We start from the raw sequence: 16394 nt of genomic DNA on the forward strand, positions 1-16394 counted from the left end.
ACTTTCGCCATCTATCAATCGTATTTTGAAGCTCTGAACCTTTCTCAGAAACGGCTCAATAGATGGCGAGAGAATCAGTAGTGAGCTGTCAACACTTGAATGGCAGAAGCCGAAAAATGATTTCATGTTTACCACAATAATTTTCTTTGGTTGTTTAGTCAAATGAGACACTGGCTTACATTATGTTTCATCCTAGTCTGGAGGGACTCGGATATCGTCAGTGCACAAAGACCCATTATTCCAGAAAATTTTTACACACAAGAACACCTGTCGGAATTGAGAGCCGAAGTGAAAGAGCTTTTTTATCATGCATATAATGGTTACCTGAATTATGCTTATCCGCTTGACGAGCTACAGCCCTTAACCTGCAGAGGTGTCGACACTTGGGGAAGCTACTCCTTGACATTGATTGATGCTCTCTCAACGCTTGCAGTCTTAGGCAATCACACAGAGTTTAGACGTGTTGTTGATGTTCTGAGTAAAAAGAGCTTTGATTCTGACATCAATGTATCTGTGTTTGAAACAAATATTCGAATTGTTGGAGGTAAATCAATTAAAAGATTCACTCTTCTGTCCTGCCATAACATCTTGCATTATCTTCTTTTATAGGACTTCTTAGTGCACATTTACTCAGCCACAAATCTGGGATAGAACTGGAACCAGGATGGCCTTGTAATGGTCCTCTTTTGAGGTTGGCAGAAGATGCTGCCAAGAGACTCTTGCCAGCATTCAACTCTTCCACTGGAATGTAACAGAAAATACAATTTTACATGAATATAAAACAAGTAATAATTCTTGCTTATTAAATATAGGCCGTACGGGACAGTCAATCTAAGGTGAATTTTTAATCAGTTATGACACAAAATTACATGTACATAAACTTAGCTTCTTAAAGGTATGGAGTCCCTCCAGATGAAACTCCAGTAACGTGCACGGCCGGTGTTGGTACCTTCATAGTCGAATTCGGAGTGTTATCGAGGTTGACGCAGAATCCTGAATACGAAGCGGTAGCTATGAGAGCTTTGAAATCCTTGTGGGATCATCGTTCTAGCTTAGGTTTACTTGGTAACCACATCAACGTCGAAACTGGCCAATGGGTAGCCACTGATTCTGGAATTGGAGCTGCTATAGACTCGTACTACGAATACCTCGTCAAAGGTTCAGCACTTTTAGGTCGACCAGAGCTAATGGAAATGTTTTGGCATCACCTCGTCGGCATTGAACGTTACATGCGCAAGGATGACTGGTATTTTTGGGTCACAATGACAAAAGGTACTGTTTCATTGCCAGTTTTCCAGAACCTGGAAGCCTATTGGCCCGGGGTTCTCAGCACAATAGGGAAAAATTCCGATGCAATGAAGTCTATCCTCAACTATCATCAAGTCCTGAAGCACATTGGCTTCGTTCCGGAGATGTACGACGTCCAACAACGTGAAGTCCGACCCAACAGGGAAGGTTATCCCCTCAGACCGGAGTTGATCGAGTCCCTCATGTTCCTTTACCAAGGAACCAGGGATAAAAACTTACTGGCGATGGGAGAAGATGTTCTTCGAGCGATCCAACACAGCACCAGGACTCCGTGTGGCTACGCAACTGTCAAAGACACTCGAGATCATCGATTAGAAGATCGCATGGAGTCCTTCTTTCTTGCAGAGACAACAAAGTATGTCATGAGATTTGAAAACATTTAAAATGCATTTAAGAATTTCTATATTTCATTTTCAACTAGATACTTGTACCTGCTGTTTGACACGGAGAACTTTATCCATGGCCAAGGGATCTCGGGCAAACCTCATCGAGTGGCTTCCAGATCGTGCATGCTAGACACCGGAGCTTACATTTTCAACACTGAAGCCCACCCTATGGACGTTGGAGCGTTGGATTGCTGCCATGGACCAACTGAGCGAGATATTTGGCAAAAGGCTTGGTTTCCAAAACGGTCGTCTAAAAGAAACTCACCCGAATCTAGTGATGATAAATTATCGATAGTGTCTTCCTCTTCGATTGAAACTTGTAAAAAACCTCACTGGCAGTCATTTCTCTGGATCAAATCTCCTCCCACATGCTCGGCATCATCAGCTGCTTCTAAATCATGGACAGGAAAACGTAGAAGATCTTCACTTTACTCTTTGTTGACCTGCGAGGCTGCTCCGTTCATGCAGATGTTTTGCATCGGTGGTGAAGTTTGCGACATCTAAGTGTACAGTTTTTAAAAGAAAGTTATTTTGTACATTTTGTCCTGGACCAAAGATTGTTGAGAAATAAAGCAAGTTGATACTTTTCGATGAAAACCATAGAAATAATCTCCAGAATGTGTTTTATTTGAGATTCGTCAATAGGACGTTACAGGTAGATTTAAAAATGTAAAAAAGATAATCCTTCGAATGTCAGATAATTGTGAAGGCATGGTGGACGGATTCAGTAGGTGTGGAATGTAGCTACATCTCTCTCTAACAAACAGAATCTAAAATTATACGGCAAATTCCTTTTCAGTGTGGACGCTATGGTCGTAAGCTACCATTTCCATGTCTTCGGTGGATTCGTACGCCCCAACAGCAGGCAAAGTGCTGTGTCTAGCGCCGCACCACTTGTCGGAGAAACGTAAAATCAACACAATTACACAAACAACAAACAAGGCAACAACTGCCAATGTAGGCCAATACACGTGAAACATTTTGAGGTACAGCTCTCTAAAGGAAAAAAGTAATTTTGGGTTTACTTTATTTAAAAAAAATATATTTCTGTTAAGTAGCTTACCAGTTAAACTGTTAGAGGTGGTTGGTATTTTGGTGATGTGACCCAAAGAGAGAGAATCCAACGATTGCCTGTGTGTGGATCCTGCCAGTAGCTCTTGTAACGTTCAGAACAGCAACAGATAATGTTCAAGATCAAGATAATGGCAAAGAACACTGTGCAGATTGCAATAGTGATGTAAAATGGGGTAAAGTCTCCCACTAGCCGTTGGGTGTTGTATGGGTTTTCAAAGGACTCTGTCTTGGGAAATCCAGGTCTGAATAATCCGTTATCCCACGACATTCCAATCTCCTTACCACCTTAAAATCTCATACTGAATGATAAAAGGAACAAAACAAAATACGAATTAACATTTGAGAGAAATGAATCGACGAGAATTAAGGAACGGTTATTTTGCCACGCCCCGTTAGGCACGTCACAAGACAGAACTTGAAAATATAGCACAAATTTAAAACTACTGAAATGCATGTGGGCAATTTATTTTCGTAATTAATATGAAACGAGAAAATCTATGAATTTACCCTTCAAACACTCAAAATTAAGAGTCTAAACAAAACTAAACGTGGACGGCAGAAACCACTTGTTTGCACAAAAAATGCTTGAAGTAAAATTGAAAGTGGCTTGCTACGTTGCCACAACAGAAAAACTGATCTACAGGTGTATGATAAATTTATAACAGAAAATACCATTTTACATGAATATAAAAAACGTAATAATTCTTGCCGATTAAACAAAATTAATTATTTAAAATTAAATGATATTTTTTTCCATTGATTCAATTTCAACAACCTTTTTTCCCGAATGGCACATTGGCAGTCGAGAAGGGCGCGAACTCAAAGAGATATTTCGTATGTAATTTTTCAATCAGATTGTCCTTTGTTACACGGATGTCGCGTCAATGCCCATCCACCCAGTCTGTAAAAAATTATTTCGTTAACATACAAAATAGACACTAATAGCACAAACAAGAAAAAAATTTCCAAACTTTGTTACCATATGTCAACTAGAAACAAATTGTTTCCAATGTCAAAACTGATCATCTCCCTAGAGCAATCTCAATTTATCAATATGAGACTCTTCCCCTACCAATGTTTACCCTTGAACTTGCATCGTCACCTTGTCCAGCAAACGGGGAACTATGTGTAACACTCCCACGAGGATTGATAATGCTCTTCTTTTTTTGAAGGACAACAAAGGTGACTTAGTCACCTATACGTTTTAAAGATTCCATCAGAAGTCTTTCGGTCATTTATTCTTACGGTACTTTTAAGTCAAGCCTGCCAAAAAATTTGTCAAGGAACTTTGGTGTTGCGCGTACTGCCTACACTCAATCGAAATTTCAGTTGAAATGCCGCGAGTTAAAAGTGTTAGGTCGCTGTCGAAAATCTGCGTTGATTTTATTTTGGACAATGAAAATTACTTTCATAAAAAAGTCGGTATGGGCTCACCGGATTTAGAGGAAAACACGAGCAGTCCGTTTGAGCATTTGCGTAAGTTAGTCATTTTTGTTTTACCCTGTAAAGTGTTTGTTTTAATCCATCAATTTCAGCCACAGTTGTGTTGGAAGAACTAGCCAAAGAATTCAGAGAAACGAAATTAAACAAATACTATTTCAGCATTAACAAAGTAGAATTTGTCGAGCTTATGATAACTCCGCACCTACGAACATTGGACCTTAAATGTTGGAGAGGAAATATCAATGTGCTCCGATTAGCTGGATTAAAGATTCCGGTAAGAAACTAAGAAAATACACATCAATGTTTTAAGAAACGAGAATGATTCTTACGGTTTTTCAAAAATTTTAAGGACTTGAAGACGTTAGTGCTTGGTTATTCCAGTGATAGCAAATACTATGGAGAATTTTTGAACTTCATTCCCAAGTTTTCAAAGCTTCAATTTTTGGAGCTGTCACTTTCTGGAGCTGGGGACGATTGCATGAAGCTTCTTGGAACCTACTGCACAGAATTGAGGTACTAAATTACTTCACCTTGAATTGCTTATTTTTCTAAAATAAATTTTACTGTTAAGAAAACTATATGCCGGATACAGCGATGTGACAGATGATGGAATTCGGGGATTGTGCGTCGTTGGAAATTGCAAATCCATCTGTGCACTAGTTCTGGAGGGATCAAAAGTAACAACTAAAGGGATTCAATTGGCACTTTCAAATTTACCCGAGTTACAGGTATTGTATCACACATCCCTTCTCGAATGTCTCGCAGAAATAGCTCAAAAAGCTGTAGATGAAAAGCTGCTAAACATGCCCAAATATTCATTGTCATCACTATACATCCTTGAAAACACCATCTATAAAAGTCAAAGTCTGGAACTATCTGTCCTTCTGTGTCCTAACATAACAAAGGTTCACATTATATGGCGAGATGGAAGATTGACTGACGCTGATCTTCTGAGCCTACGTTCACTAGAGAATCTAAACACACTTGAAATCAAACACAACGCATTCCTTCCAGGTCTTACATTCCATGGAGGTGTTGCTCCTCTTCTCCAGACTGTTGGAACTACACTGAAGAAATTGAATCTAAAAGGATTCTTTAATGATGTAGATATTCAGGCCATCATAGAGTCTTGTCCTAACTTGCAATCTCTGACTGTTTCAGTCCAACGATTAAAAACGACCTGGTCGAAAAGCGAAGAAATGCCAACAAGAAATCCTGTGAGTGATCAACTCGCGTTCCTGGATCTGTACGGATCGGTAACTACCGAAAATCTAGTCGCCCTTTTGTCCTCACCTTCACTTGCCCATGTTCGTTTATCGAATTGTCCTGCTCTTACTGATGAAATCCTTCATGGAGCAGCCACCCAACACTCTTTCCGAAATCTCGAGTACTTTAAATTATATCACTGTCCATCTGTCTCTAAAAAAGGGATTGATATTCTATTTCGAGACACAAATCCCCTAAAAGAAATCCATTTAGCTTGGTGTGAAAGAATCAAACACAAAGACTGGATCACTTGGAAGGAATTACTGGATAAGCACAATTGGGATTTGTTATTGTCGCATCAGTTATTTTAGTGTGTCAAGTGAACAGGACTTTTTGCAGGCTGTACGATCATAATCGCGACTAAAATAGAACCAATACACTGCATTTCCGTGCAAACCATTATTGTTGTTATTGTTTCTCTTCAAAGTAATGAAATTAATGGATTGCCTAAACCCATTAGAAAAGGATTATTTTACCGTAAACGAATACAGGGTAAGCATAAGCAAACATCGTACAAGGCTTTCAATATCAAAGATGCTCCAGTTTGTTTTTTTAGAAATGGTTAACGAACAAAAGAAATTTCTTACCAATACGAAGTTAATCAGCATGTTGAGGAATTACCTATTCTACATATCCGTCTCCAACACTCCTCACACGAAGGTAACTGACAATAATGAGAAAAAAAATTATTTCTTGGCAGGAAAAAGCCTAAGGATTTTGAATTGTAAAGTAGATTGCCAGAATGTGTTATTCTTGATCTTAAATTTACTGCTGTTAAACTCGAGCAGATTCACAATTCTTAATTACACTTTGCTTCCGACGCGATAACCATTTCGAAAACAGAATACAAACTCTCGGTTTAAAATAATTTTACTCGTAATTAATATTTTTGCGAAATTAAGGACAGCACAGCAAATGATTTCTTAAAATTGTTTATTTGTATGAATCAATCAACATGACACCAATGCCCATGAGCTATGCCCATCAGTATCAAAAACCATTATATCTCCAACCTAAAAATAAAAAAAAAAACACATGTTAACTCAGTTTTAAAAAATATCTACTTTGTAGAACAGTGAGAATCAGATTTGTAGACGATCTTGTCTTCATCCAGAAGTCATTAAAGTTTTTTTCATCATGACAATCATACTCATTAAAATAATTAAGAAACTCACCATGAATCAAGTAGTCCGAAGAGTGCAACGCGAAAACCTACAAAAATAAAAAAAATTAAAGCTCCAACTCTACCAATCACAAACTGACTTAACGAAAATCTCTCAGAAATAACAATAATCACTGAACTTCAGAACCCAATGCTCTAAATGTTAGACTTTCATCATAAAACCCACAAAACATGAAGCCTAAACAATACTCACATCACAATAAACAAACGGACGAAACGGTAGCAAGAGCTCCAAGACTATAAACGGACCAAGAGGAATCCACACCTGAAACAATAACAAAAAAATGTTACTACTTGACCGATGGCAATTTGACGGTTAGCATTGCAATTTCTCAGAGCTTACTGAATTATTTGAAATCATTGAATCATAAACACGGACCAATAAGCAACTCATCATTGCATATCATCGAATACTTCATATTAAAAATCCAATTACCTGATAAAAAACCCCTACAAAACGCCAAGGACCCAACCGCAGTGAACCTGTAGAAAGTACCATTGCATTAAACAGACCTCTTAATATGAAAAACAATAATATCCAAACAGATGTTTCATCAGCAAATAAAAAGTTGTCATCCATATACATTCAGACCCGAAAGATGAAAAATCATTTGAAACATAATGGTAAAATCAATGTAAAGAGAAGTATGTCATACCCGATTGACGCAAATAGTTCGGTAACGGGACAATCTACAGCTCAGCAGAAACCTGTAAACAAAAACAGTCTTAAGTTAATTCGAAAAACAATAAACCGAAATTCAAGCCAATTGTAGTCTCCGTTTAAGGCACAACCTGTAGATCAATTCAATCTCGGTTGCTTCCTACGTGACCATTAATTTCCCCGTTCGTAATTTTGGCACCTCCCTTCCCATGGATTAAGAAGGAGGCGTGGCGATCGGGATAAAATTCAAATGACAAATACCCATAATTACCATTAGAAAACATCCAACAGGGAACATGAGAACTGCACACCAACACCTAAGACACAAAACGCTAGCTTTAGAAACAGATGGAGAGCTGAAGAATTAAAATAAATGCAACAAAAGAGCTCAGTATCCTTGTAAACATCAACCCCTTGCGGTTCATCAGGCATATGCTTGTGATTATCATCAGAGCTCTAAAACATATTGCTACAATTTCATTCAGCTTTTGCTCAAATTCATTCATCGACATACCAGCAAAAATGTCCACGTCCATCACTTGAGGAAAGGAGTACGTGAGATTCAATCTTCCAAAAGGCAACCAACCTAAAATAAAACAGAATAATTAAGAAAAATCCACACCAATTGGTACAATATCTAGTAAGTTTAGATTCAGTGAGGGCAAGTGATGTCATGTTTTTGTTGCAGAGCCATCGCGTATAACGGATGCATCGTAGTTAGCTATCATCAATAACAGTAATAAAGACAAGAAATATAAATTTTACAATTACCTAACAGTGAATGATGAATGCAGAACCCATCAACATATTAGAATTCCTGTAAAAAAAACTATATTAGAATTTTAAAAAATCACCTTAAAGTAACAAATAAGTAAAAATGTCATTGAAAATTAACCAATCAACACTGTCCTTCAGACTGGGGCGGTATATATAAATAATCATTCGTAGCACATCATCCTAAATAACGTCACTAAAATTACCTAAACGGGACGCCCCACTGACAGAAGAAACACTCGCCTCCCCACCGAATAAGACCTGAAGAAGAAAAACAACTTTAATACAAATTGGAATGGAATGAGACAAATGAATATTGATACTTTCAATGTTCTCAGAATTTTTAAGTTACCATTGTTAAACTATCATCAAGATTTTGTATGACAGGGATAACAAATCATCATAACATAAATTACAAAAAGGAATGTGAAAAGACCTATACACACCTTTCAAGTGAATTCTCCATAGTACACAAATGGACTGGATGAACAACCTACGAGTAAAAAAATTATGAGACTCACGATGGAAGATAAAATGACTTTTAAATTAAGGGATGCTTCAGAGAATGTAGGTAAGGATGAATTAGGTGATGCATCATTTCACCTCAGAGTGGATAAGTTGTTTCCATCACATTCATGTAGAGGTTTAGAGTATGTAAGTAAATTTACCTCAACGTAAGACCAAATCTTGACGAGGAAAGTTTTTCACCACCCATGCTTGATCTATGAAAAACGATAAATTAGCTTTGCAAATGACTAAGATATATTTACTTTGTCAGTTTAAATCAGTGGTAGTTAAATTTTGGAATCAATAAATTGACCTAGTCAAATTCATACGAACGAGACTCAAATTATCATCATGAAAATATAACAGCAAAAACACAGCTAGCTACTCACCACGTTTAAGACCCATGAGAAAGCAGTACAGTAACGAAAATGAATCCGACTACATAGAAGACACAAATAGTTAAGCTTTCAGAAAACTTCAATATTCATCAACTCAACTTTAATAAGAATACAAAATTGTAAGAAAAACTCAGATTAAACAATACTTTACCATAGGTTGCAATGGATCTTCAGCGGCTGAATGCAAATGTTCAAGTGATTTTGAACGTGGTCGTCATCCCTGTCATCGAGTAGGTTCCCTCTCCCGGCGAGTTTCCGGTCCTCCGGAAAACTAGATGATGCCCTATTTATAATATAGAATATTAATTTGACTAAGCTACTTTATATTTGAAGACTCCAATTTAGACAAAATATTATTAAAATTATTAAAAGCAGCAGAATGAACTATGAATTACATTTTATTTTTATTTACGTTTTAGCTCGAGTTGGGGTGGCAACGCGAAGTCGCGAACAACCGCGCGAGAAATTGAAATCACACAATGACACAACAAAGTAAAGAAAAATGAGATTACTTTTTCTTTTCGTTGAATCTCTACAGCAATCTGGATGAATGCAAAATTGTTGAATAGCTTTAAACCTTGATTAAAAACTGCACAATACTATTTAACCTGCATCTCATCAATGATGAAATTACAATTTCCCGCATTTTATCATCCCGTAATTCCCATTCACGCATTTTACCCTAAAATTGTCAATAACAACAAGAGATAAGAATGGCTGCCGTCAAACTGTCAAAAGATATTGTGCGATCTTTTGTCAATTCTTTCGACACGGTTCTCTTTGACTGTGATGGTAAAAAGCAAAATAGTTAGCACCGCAATAATTTCCTTAATAATTTGGTTCACTTATTTAGGCGTGCTATGGGCTGGAAGTAAAATTATAAATCGCGCAATTGAGACGGTCAATTATTTGAAAGAGTCCGGCAAACAAATATTTTACGTGACGAATAACAGCACCAAAACAAGATCTCAATATCTTGAAAAGTTGACAAAACTAGGATTTAATGCAGAAGAAGTAAACATTACTCAAACCAATTGATTCATGATAAACTGACCATTTTCCCATTATAGAATGAAATTGCTACATCGGGTTATCTAGTTGCATCATACCTACAATCTATTAACTTTAAGCAAACAGCCTATCTAATTGGTAGCAAAGGCTTTGCCGAAGAACTGGAAAACCATGGAATTAAACACACTCAGATTGGGGTGATAAAGCTTGTTTATAATTCACAAATACTTTTTATTCAAAATTTTTCCTCACAGCCAGATGTTATGCCAACTGAGATGCAGTATTATGTCAATGGAAAAATTGAAATGGAAGAAGATGTTGGAGCTGTTGTGATAGGATTTGATGAACACTTAAGTTACCCTAAAATACTCAAAGCAGCCAACCATCTAGCCAACCCAGACTGTCTCTTCCTAGCATCAAATGCAGATGAAACGTTTCCAATGGAAATTCCACTAGTTGTTCCTGGAACTGGGGTTATGGTTAGAGCCGTTGAAACAGCTTCACTACGAACTGCCAAAGTATTTGGGAAGCCATCAGTTGCAATGTTTGAGGCCATTTCAAAGAAGTGCAAGATTGACCCAAAGAGGACTTTGATGATTGGAGATCGGTAAATAGAGATAATATTAAGATAAACACTTCACATGACTCATAATGCAACTATTTTACAGGTGCAATACAGACATAAGTTTTGGAAAGAACTGCCAACTGACAACTCTTCTGGTCTTAACTGGTGTTACAAGCCTGAAACAACTTGAACAGTACAAAAACAATGAACAACATATTCTGATACCAGATTTTTATACAGACTCATTAGGTGACTTGTTAGATTTATTAGAACAGTGATAGTAGATCAATTGGAGACTTGATTTGTAGTTTTCGAAAGGGCTTCTTTAATCTTGCCAATTAAGTTGTCGAGGCCAAGGGAGTCCATTTCCACAGAACACGAGTCACTGTTTGTGTGTAATGTTAACTCGACGATCGGCGTATTAAGTGCGCTCACTTTGTTACTCTCCAATGCTAACTGTGTGTTGACAATAAAAAGTGAATAGGAGATGAATGTGTTGTGTTAATTATTAAACAAATACCTTGAGTTTCCAGTCAAAGTCTTTGAGATCCTTGTTTGATTCTGACATTTTCTTAGCCGGTCTGTTATCAAATTGTCGTATTTGTTATTGTGTCGACGATGCCATCTAGCGAGAGAAAATATATCTTTTTCACACACCATCTGGGAGAGAGTTCGAAAGTATCGGGGAATTAGAAAGTTGACATCCGAGCGGTTAATCAGTCAACACACATTTCGACTTAATCAAACGTTCTTCCTGCTTCTCGTATTGCAGGGTCAGCAAGAAACAGTAACCGATGTAACTGCGACGTTTCAAATGGACTTTAGAATTCTATAGTTGTTGGTAAGCTTAGTCTTTTCCTTATTGTTGTTTGAGAATTTCTCGAGATCTCTGAAGCCAGAAAAAAGTTTACACTTGACTAATCAAGATGGTCCGACTTATTTTAGATATTTCACAGGAAAATGGAACGAAGAATTGGGGTCGTGCTGCTGCTGCTGCACGTTGTGGCTATCTCAACAGGAGCTGTGAATGAAACTGTTTCCTCTACAATCATTCCTATGACAGAACTTTCTGTGCCAATAGAACCAACCCCAAACACAACCATTTCGACTGAAAATATTGTTCCTCCCCTTCCCAAGATTGATACCTCATTGAATCTCCCTGGAAGTGGGACATCATTGCTGAATGTCACTTTAGATCACTTGAATCAACCTGCTCAGGGCGATGGTACCAAACGAAACAGTGTCCCCAAAAAAGGAATCAACAAGGAACCGGTCAAACCCAGAAAAGGAGCAGAACCTCCACCTGTAGAACATGTCAACATCACCAAAACGACCACAAATGCTACATTCAAATCCAAGCCGTTGGCTTCAGAAACTCAGAGCACTGAAGATGAAGTGTCATCACAACCAGACTACACAGCTCTGATTGTTGGCTTGTCCCTTGGTATAGCTATGGTACTCATTCTCGCTTCAGTGACATACTGGCGACTTCGGGACGTGTGGGAACGTCGTCAGTACAAGCGAGTTGACTTTTTAATTGACGGTCTGTACACAGATACCTAAACGTAACGAGTTCAACCTACTGTGTATAATGCAATAAGTCGTGCTTTCATTTGCCCTTTCTCTCTCAACTCACTTATTATACCCCAAATAAATAAAAAAATACATTTCAAAATATTATCATCAGTCCCCAAACCTTTTTGTATTTCATTCCTGGATAAACAAATCAGCGAGTCCAACATCTGCTAAATCCACTGTATCTCGTTTAGGTTGAGGTTTTAGTGAACCCATTTTCGGAAGGTTGGGTAGTTGCACCGGTTTGCGGAATAAATCGGCCAAATGTTGTCCGACAATCTGCAATCAAGAGTTTACAAAATGTTAACACAACTGTCAAAATCTCATAAAATTTTAAATTACCTGGCTAGTCATTTTACGGAAAAGTTCCCGCTTGGATCGTTCCATCTTCTGGTTGATTTTTTGTCCACCGGCAGCGGCCAATGAAGCAGCTTTGTCCTGGTACTGATCCGCGTCCTCTCGACTGCATCCAGCATTCCGCATCATCAATTCCGACATGACGGCAGGATAAATGGGCAAGAAAGTGTCGTACATTAAGACTCCCAGATGGATCAAGGAGCTGAGATTCGAGTCGTGTTGCCCGAGCAGCTGGATTCCGTTGAGTAGATGAGACAGACACAGGGAGGCCACTTCGCTATTAGGGAAAAGCGACGAATTCCTGGGTATAAGGCCAGCCCAGTATTTGACAATCGATTCCAAAATGTTGGTCGCTTTGAGTGAATTGCCCGAATCGGGCCACCACAAGGAGCTCAAAAGAAACTGCAGTAAATGACCGCACAAACTCGGTTCAGCTAAAACCATCTTGCCCAACTCGCTGACGCTGGCCACCATTTGACCACCTGACGAAGGAACCTCGGCATCCATCATTTCTTCATTTTCTTCTCCTGGAAACTGACTGGAAATGGACAAAGTGACGGATCTGAGTAATTCAATGTAGTCTCGAGTGGCCAGGCGGACAACCACGTCGCAAAGAATTTCTTGCAAGTTTGCCTGGTTCTCGTCGCGTTGCTGCTGCATCGTTTGCTGCCAGCGGCCGGACAGGCGCTGTAACATGGCCGGCAAAAAATAAGCTAAGAACGGCAGTAAGACTGGCTGGTAAAGGTGGGCTGGACAGGAGTTGATGAACGGTCGACAAAAGACTTTGACAACCGTGCGCAATCTACAGTCCGGAATGTATTCCATTCCCTGGCCGCAGGTAGTGCCGGCCACAGCGACAGCCAATCCCGGAGTAGCATAAAACTGTTCGCCGAGGGTCTCTCCAAACGATCCTAACATGATGAAGACGTTGTTGTGGATCTGGACGAGGAAGCTCTGCACCCGCTCCAACGGTGTCTGCTGTTTCTGAACGTTACCATTCAGCTGCGAAATGCAGGCCGGCATGCCCGACTGAGACATTCCTCCTTGAGCCAAGATGCTAACTATTTCGCTTTCAAGCAAATCATAAGCTTTGGCGAAGCCGGGAGAAAGAAGCTTTTGTGCTTCCGGCTCCCAAAGTTGATGGAGAACTCTGGCCAGTCGGAAAGTGTGGAACAGAAGAGGCGCCAGGTGCTGGGCAGCGGGATGACCCTTCAATGGATCGGTCGATGTTTTGCAACGCTTGAGAACAGCCCAAAACACTGAAGCGCTGGCCAATAGCTCCGATCGATTGCGTCCATGGACATCGTCAGCTGACGGCTCCACTGGTGGTCGGTCTAGTCCGATAAAAGACATGAATTCTTGGGCGGAATTAAAAGCCGGACTCATGACAGTCCACTGCTCAACTGCCGGTCTAATAACTTCGCCAATCAAGTCGCACTGCATCTGGAAGTTGGTGAATTGGTTCGAGATGATGAGTAGAGCTTCCTGCAAGGTAACCACTTCCATCCGGCTCAGCTGAGAGTCGCCCTGGGTCTTACTGAGGCGCTCGACACTCGATTTGACATAGTCAAACTGCTGGGCGAGAAGTCCGGGATGTTGCATACTGATTTTGACCATCAGAGAGCAGGCGTGTCGTCGAACGTTGCGGACAATCTTGGTACGATTATCCTTGGACTGGCCAGGGCCGCTGAAGAGAACTGAAGAAAAGATGCGGTCAAGAACAGGTTGGAGCAGCCGTTGGGGGTCGTGGTGAACGTAAACAAAAAGGGCTGAGATGCAGGACAACAGTTCCGATAGAATAGCAGGATCGGTGGATTGATAGACTAGGCAGCGTTCCAGTAGTTGCGGGCCGGATGGCGCCTCTTTAGCCTTACAGGCCACTGCATCAAGAAACAAGGATAATGCTTCCCATTCAGAGAGAACTGAATTGGGGTTGTCTAGTTGACTGAGCAGCCATTGCTGGGCGTAGCAGAAGGTCACAGAAGGTGCCAAAACAGTGGCAAGGCGGACGGCCTCGACAAGATCGGCACGTAGACGTTGATGAAATGAAGTAAACTCTTCATCCGAGTCAAAATCCATTCCATCGTAGGCACACGCGGGCGTTTTGACAAACTTGCGGGCTACAACTCCAATCCAGGGCTCAATAACGGCCAGTAATTCAGGCTGAGGATTCAAGCGTTCGTGTTTGAAGAGAGCGACCCACAAGGAAGCAGTTGTTTGGTTGATGCTCAAACTGGGATGACGCGTCAGAGCCAGGACAGCTTGGAGATACATGGCAAACGTTTCCGGTTTGGTCACATCGGGTTCCTTGCCGTACAGTCCGCATAACTGAGTTCCCATTCCGACCAAAACTTCAGTTAGTCGCTTCAGGAAATTGTAATTGGCTTCTGTCAAAGGCTGTGATGAAGCCAATTCGGCTGCCTCCAACATTGACGCTATAGCTCCGTGACTGAAAAGAATCAGTAAAGGAGTTCTCTCTTTAGCAGGACCTTTTCGACTGACGATCTGTTCAGTGAAAAAAGAGATAAATCAATTAAATCCAACCATAAAAATGTTTCATTTTCTCTTTACCTGGAGAAGACATTCAGCTGCCGACAAACGGAACTTTTCTTCGGAAAGCAAAGTGCAGAGTAAGACCAACAATTGTCCGTCATGTGCCATGATGTGATTAATGGAAACCCATTCGACATGAGCTTGATAAACGGCAATAACGGATAGAGCCAGTCGACAATGAAATTGTGCTGCGGGGGCTCCAGATAACTTGAAATCGTGGTAGGCTGTGACTTGAGCTCGCAACAGTCGGGAAAGAAACTCAAACATATCCGACATGTTAGCCGTCAGTCCCTGTTGAAGATCTCTGCGTCGAACGGCATCTACTGACTGAAAAACGGCCACATCTTCTGCTAGGCGAAGAAGTACAAGAAGGACCAACTAAAAACAAAAACCATTTAAAAATCCTTTTTGATGAAAAATAAGTAATATAACAGTTGATTTACCTCTATTTGGTATTCTTTTCCAACTTGAGCCAAGTCTGTCAGCTCTTGAAGGAAGGTGGGCCACTGTTGAGGCCACTCTCGTTTTACCATTTCTACCACCAATCTTGCTATCCCGTCTTTGATGTAAGTAGGATCATTCATGTCAGTGCCACTTCCCATCAGATTCCACACAGCATTCTACAGAAAGAGAATAGTTAATGATTGACTCCTTGGAAAGCAAAATAATAATACTTTAATTGATAGTTTCTCCTGGGGATGCATATCTTTCCACCTAAATTTGATGCAGTGCTCAACAAGCTGCAAACCAAAATGTCTCACAGTTGGATTTTTTGTAGATCCAGCAAGTTGCACACCAACAGCTGCACATAGTGGAGATTGTTCTTTAAATCTCTCGCAAAGATTGTATGCTTGATTTCTGGCATCAGCTGTGGCTGTTGGGGACAGAGCAACGTCCACTGCAAGAATCAATTGCTCAGCTTCAGCTGACAACTGTGGCGGAAGATTACCGTGTCCTTCCATTCTGAAAATGTCTTAAATATGCTCTACTCAGTAGTAAAATCAAAAAGTCTAGCTGTTATTTACAGAAGGTTGGGACAAACTATAAACACCTTCTTCTAAGGAATGAGAAAATGTTCGAGCAAGGAGCAATCGTCACATGTGTCCCTTTTCAAAACCGATTTTCAACAACGTCGTCTGCAGTACCGGAAAAACGAAATTCTTTGTAAAAACACTAGATGGCGGAACGGGAACGCTAGAAATTTAAATTACAAGGCGCAAAAACTACATTTCTACTTTCTGTTTTATTTTTCCGCGAAACTTGAACGTAAACAACAACATTAAGCAAAATTGGAAAATTTATTTGTTAATACCAAGTGTTAAAAACTAGAGAT

The 16394-nt window shown here is 39.9% G+C and overlaps 5 protein-coding genes and 3 long non-coding RNA genes across 10 annotated transcripts; 4 read left to right on the forward strand and 4 right to left on the reverse strand.

Moving 5' to 3' along the window:
• Window positions 1–66: 66 nt before the first annotated feature.
• Window positions 67–2294, forward strand: LOC124204504 (ER degradation-enhancing alpha-mannosidase-like protein 2). Its single transcript, XM_046601589.1, has 5 exons — window positions 67–544; window positions 610–748; window positions 813–836; window positions 896–1663; window positions 1730–2294. The coding sequence occupies exons 1-5, from the start codon at window positions 163–165 to the stop codon at window positions 2196–2198; spliced, it is 1782 nt and encodes a 593-aa protein (XP_046457545.1). The 5' UTR covers window positions 67–162; the 3' UTR covers window positions 2199–2294.
• A 6-nt stretch (window positions 2295–2300) lies between these two features.
• LOC124204512 lies at window positions 2301–4790 on the reverse strand. 3 transcript variants are annotated; one of them, XR_006878946.1, is made up of 6 exons: window positions 4776–4790; window positions 4541–4709; window positions 4414–4468; window positions 3276–4323; window positions 2758–3067; window positions 2301–2690 (listed from the first exon to the last, which is right to left on the reverse strand). It is a non-coding gene; the product is annotated as an uncharacterized LOC124204512 (long non-coding RNA). The 3 variants fall into 3 exon arrangements; XR_006878945.1 differs by having other exon boundaries at window positions 3276–3669; window positions 4203–4323; window positions 4414–4709; XR_006878944.1 differs by having other exon boundaries at window positions 4414–4709.
• Window positions 4103–5861, forward strand: LOC124204509. The gene is made up of 4 exons (XM_046601594.1): window positions 4103–4244; window positions 4304–4485; window positions 4561–4724; window positions 4783–5861. The coding sequence occupies exons 1-4, from the start codon at window positions 4103–4105 to the stop codon at window positions 5786–5788; spliced, it is 1494 nt and encodes a 497-aa protein (XP_046457550.1). The 3' UTR covers window positions 5789–5861.
• Window positions 5862–6393: 532 nt separating this feature from the next.
• LOC124204513 lies at window positions 6394–9296 on the reverse strand. The gene is made up of 13 exons (XR_006878947.1): window positions 9152–9296; window positions 8992–9040; window positions 8764–8817; window positions 8542–8588; window positions 8302–8356; window positions 8093–8138; window positions 7836–7907; window positions 7593–7638; window positions 7317–7368; window positions 7097–7143; window positions 6854–6925; window positions 6653–6689; window positions 6394–6490 (listed from the first exon to the last, which is right to left on the reverse strand). It is a non-coding gene; the product is annotated as an uncharacterized LOC124204513 (long non-coding RNA).
• A 377-nt stretch (window positions 9297–9673) lies between these two features.
• On the forward strand, window positions 9674–11062 carry LOC124204510 (glycerol-3-phosphate phosphatase-like). Its single transcript, XM_046601595.1, has 5 exons — window positions 9674–9792; window positions 9854–10014; window positions 10071–10208; window positions 10266–10618; window positions 10680–11062. Exons 1-5 carry the CDS (start codon window positions 9714–9716, stop codon window positions 10852–10854), a joined length of 906 nt encoding a protein of 301 aa, XP_046457551.1. The 5' UTR covers window positions 9674–9713; the 3' UTR covers window positions 10855–11062.
• Window positions 10609–11227, reverse strand: LOC124204516. The gene is made up of 2 exons (XR_006878952.1): window positions 11097–11227; window positions 10609–11032 (listed from the first exon to the last, which is right to left on the reverse strand). It is a non-coding gene; the product is annotated as an uncharacterized LOC124204516 (long non-coding RNA).
• Window positions 11228–11243: 16 nt separating this feature from the next.
• Window positions 11244–12262, forward strand: LOC124204511. The gene is made up of 2 exons (XM_046601596.1): window positions 11244–11417; window positions 11522–12262. The coding sequence occupies exon 2, from the start codon at window positions 11537–11539 to the stop codon at window positions 12137–12139; it is 603 nt and encodes a 200-aa protein (XP_046457552.1). The 5' UTR covers window positions 11244–11417; window positions 11522–11536; the 3' UTR covers window positions 12140–12262.
• LOC124204499 (exportin-5-like) lies at window positions 12259–16222 on the reverse strand. Its single transcript, XM_046601579.1, has 5 exons — window positions 15736–16222; window positions 15505–15681; window positions 15080–15439; window positions 12494–15013; window positions 12259–12430 (listed from the first exon to the last, which is right to left on the reverse strand). The coding sequence occupies exons 1-5, from the start codon at window positions 16021–16023 to the stop codon at window positions 12284–12286; spliced, it is 3492 nt and encodes a 1163-aa protein (XP_046457535.1). The 5' UTR covers window positions 16024–16222; the 3' UTR covers window positions 12259–12283.
• Between the last annotated feature and the right edge of the window lie 172 nt (window positions 16223–16394).

The sequence above is a fragment of the Daphnia pulex genome, chromosome 10, assembly GCF_021134715.1.
Source record: "Daphnia pulex isolate KAP4 chromosome 10, ASM2113471v1".
In the NCBI taxonomy this organism is placed as follows: domain Eukaryota; kingdom Metazoa; phylum Arthropoda; class Branchiopoda; order Diplostraca; family Daphniidae; genus Daphnia; species Daphnia pulex.

Bases quoted from the DNA above. Each gene is read 5' to 3' on its own strand.
- LOC124204504 (XM_046601589.1), top strand. From the start codon at position 163: ATGAGACACTGGCTTACATTATGTTTCATCCTAGTCTGGAGGGACTCG. The intron at 837-895 runs GTGAATTTTTAA...AGCTTCTTAAAG, and splicing joins TACGGGACAGTCAATCTAAG to GTATGGAGTCCCTCCAGATG. The intron at 1,664-1,729 runs GTATGTCATGAG...ATTTTCAACTAG, and splicing joins TTTCTTGCAGAGACAACAAA to ATACTTGTACCTGCTGTTTG.
- LOC124204509 (XM_046601594.1), top strand. From the start codon at position 4,103: ATGCCGCGAGTTAAAAGTGTTAGGTCGCTGTCGAAAATCTGCGTTGAT. The intron at 4,245-4,303 runs GTAAGTTAGTCA...CATCAATTTCAG, and splicing joins CAGTCCGTTTGAGCATTTGC to CCACAGTTGTGTTGGAAGAA. The intron at 4,725-4,782 runs GTACTAAATTAC...TTTACTGTTAAG, and splicing joins ACCTACTGCACAGAATTGAG to AAAACTATATGCCGGATACA.
- LOC124204510 (XM_046601595.1), top strand. From the start codon at position 9,714: ATGGCTGCCGTCAAACTGTCAAAAGATATTGTGCGATCTTTTGTCAAT. The intron at 9,793-9,853 runs GTAAAAAGCAAA...TCACTTATTTAG, and splicing joins GGTTCTCTTTGACTGTGATG to GCGTGCTATGGGCTGGAAGT. The intron at 10,209-10,265 runs GTGATAAAGCTT...TTTTCCTCACAG, and splicing joins TTAAACACACTCAGATTGGG to CCAGATGTTATGCCAACTGA.
- LOC124204511 (XM_046601596.1), top strand. From the start codon at position 11,537: ATGGAACGAAGAATTGGGGTCGTGCTGCTGCTGCTGCACGTTGTGGCT.
- LOC124204499 (XM_046601579.1), bottom strand. From the start codon at position 16,023: ATGGAAGGACACGGTAATCTTCCGCCACAGTTGTCAGCTGAAGCTGAG. The intron at 15,682-15,735 runs GTATTATTATTT...CTCTTTCTGTAG, and splicing joins AGGAGAAACTATCAATTAAA to AATGCTGTGTGGAATCTGAT. The intron at 15,014-15,079 runs GTAAAGAGAAAA...TTCACTGAACAG, and splicing joins CAGCTGAATGTCTTCTCCAG to ATCGTCAGTCGAAAAGGTCC.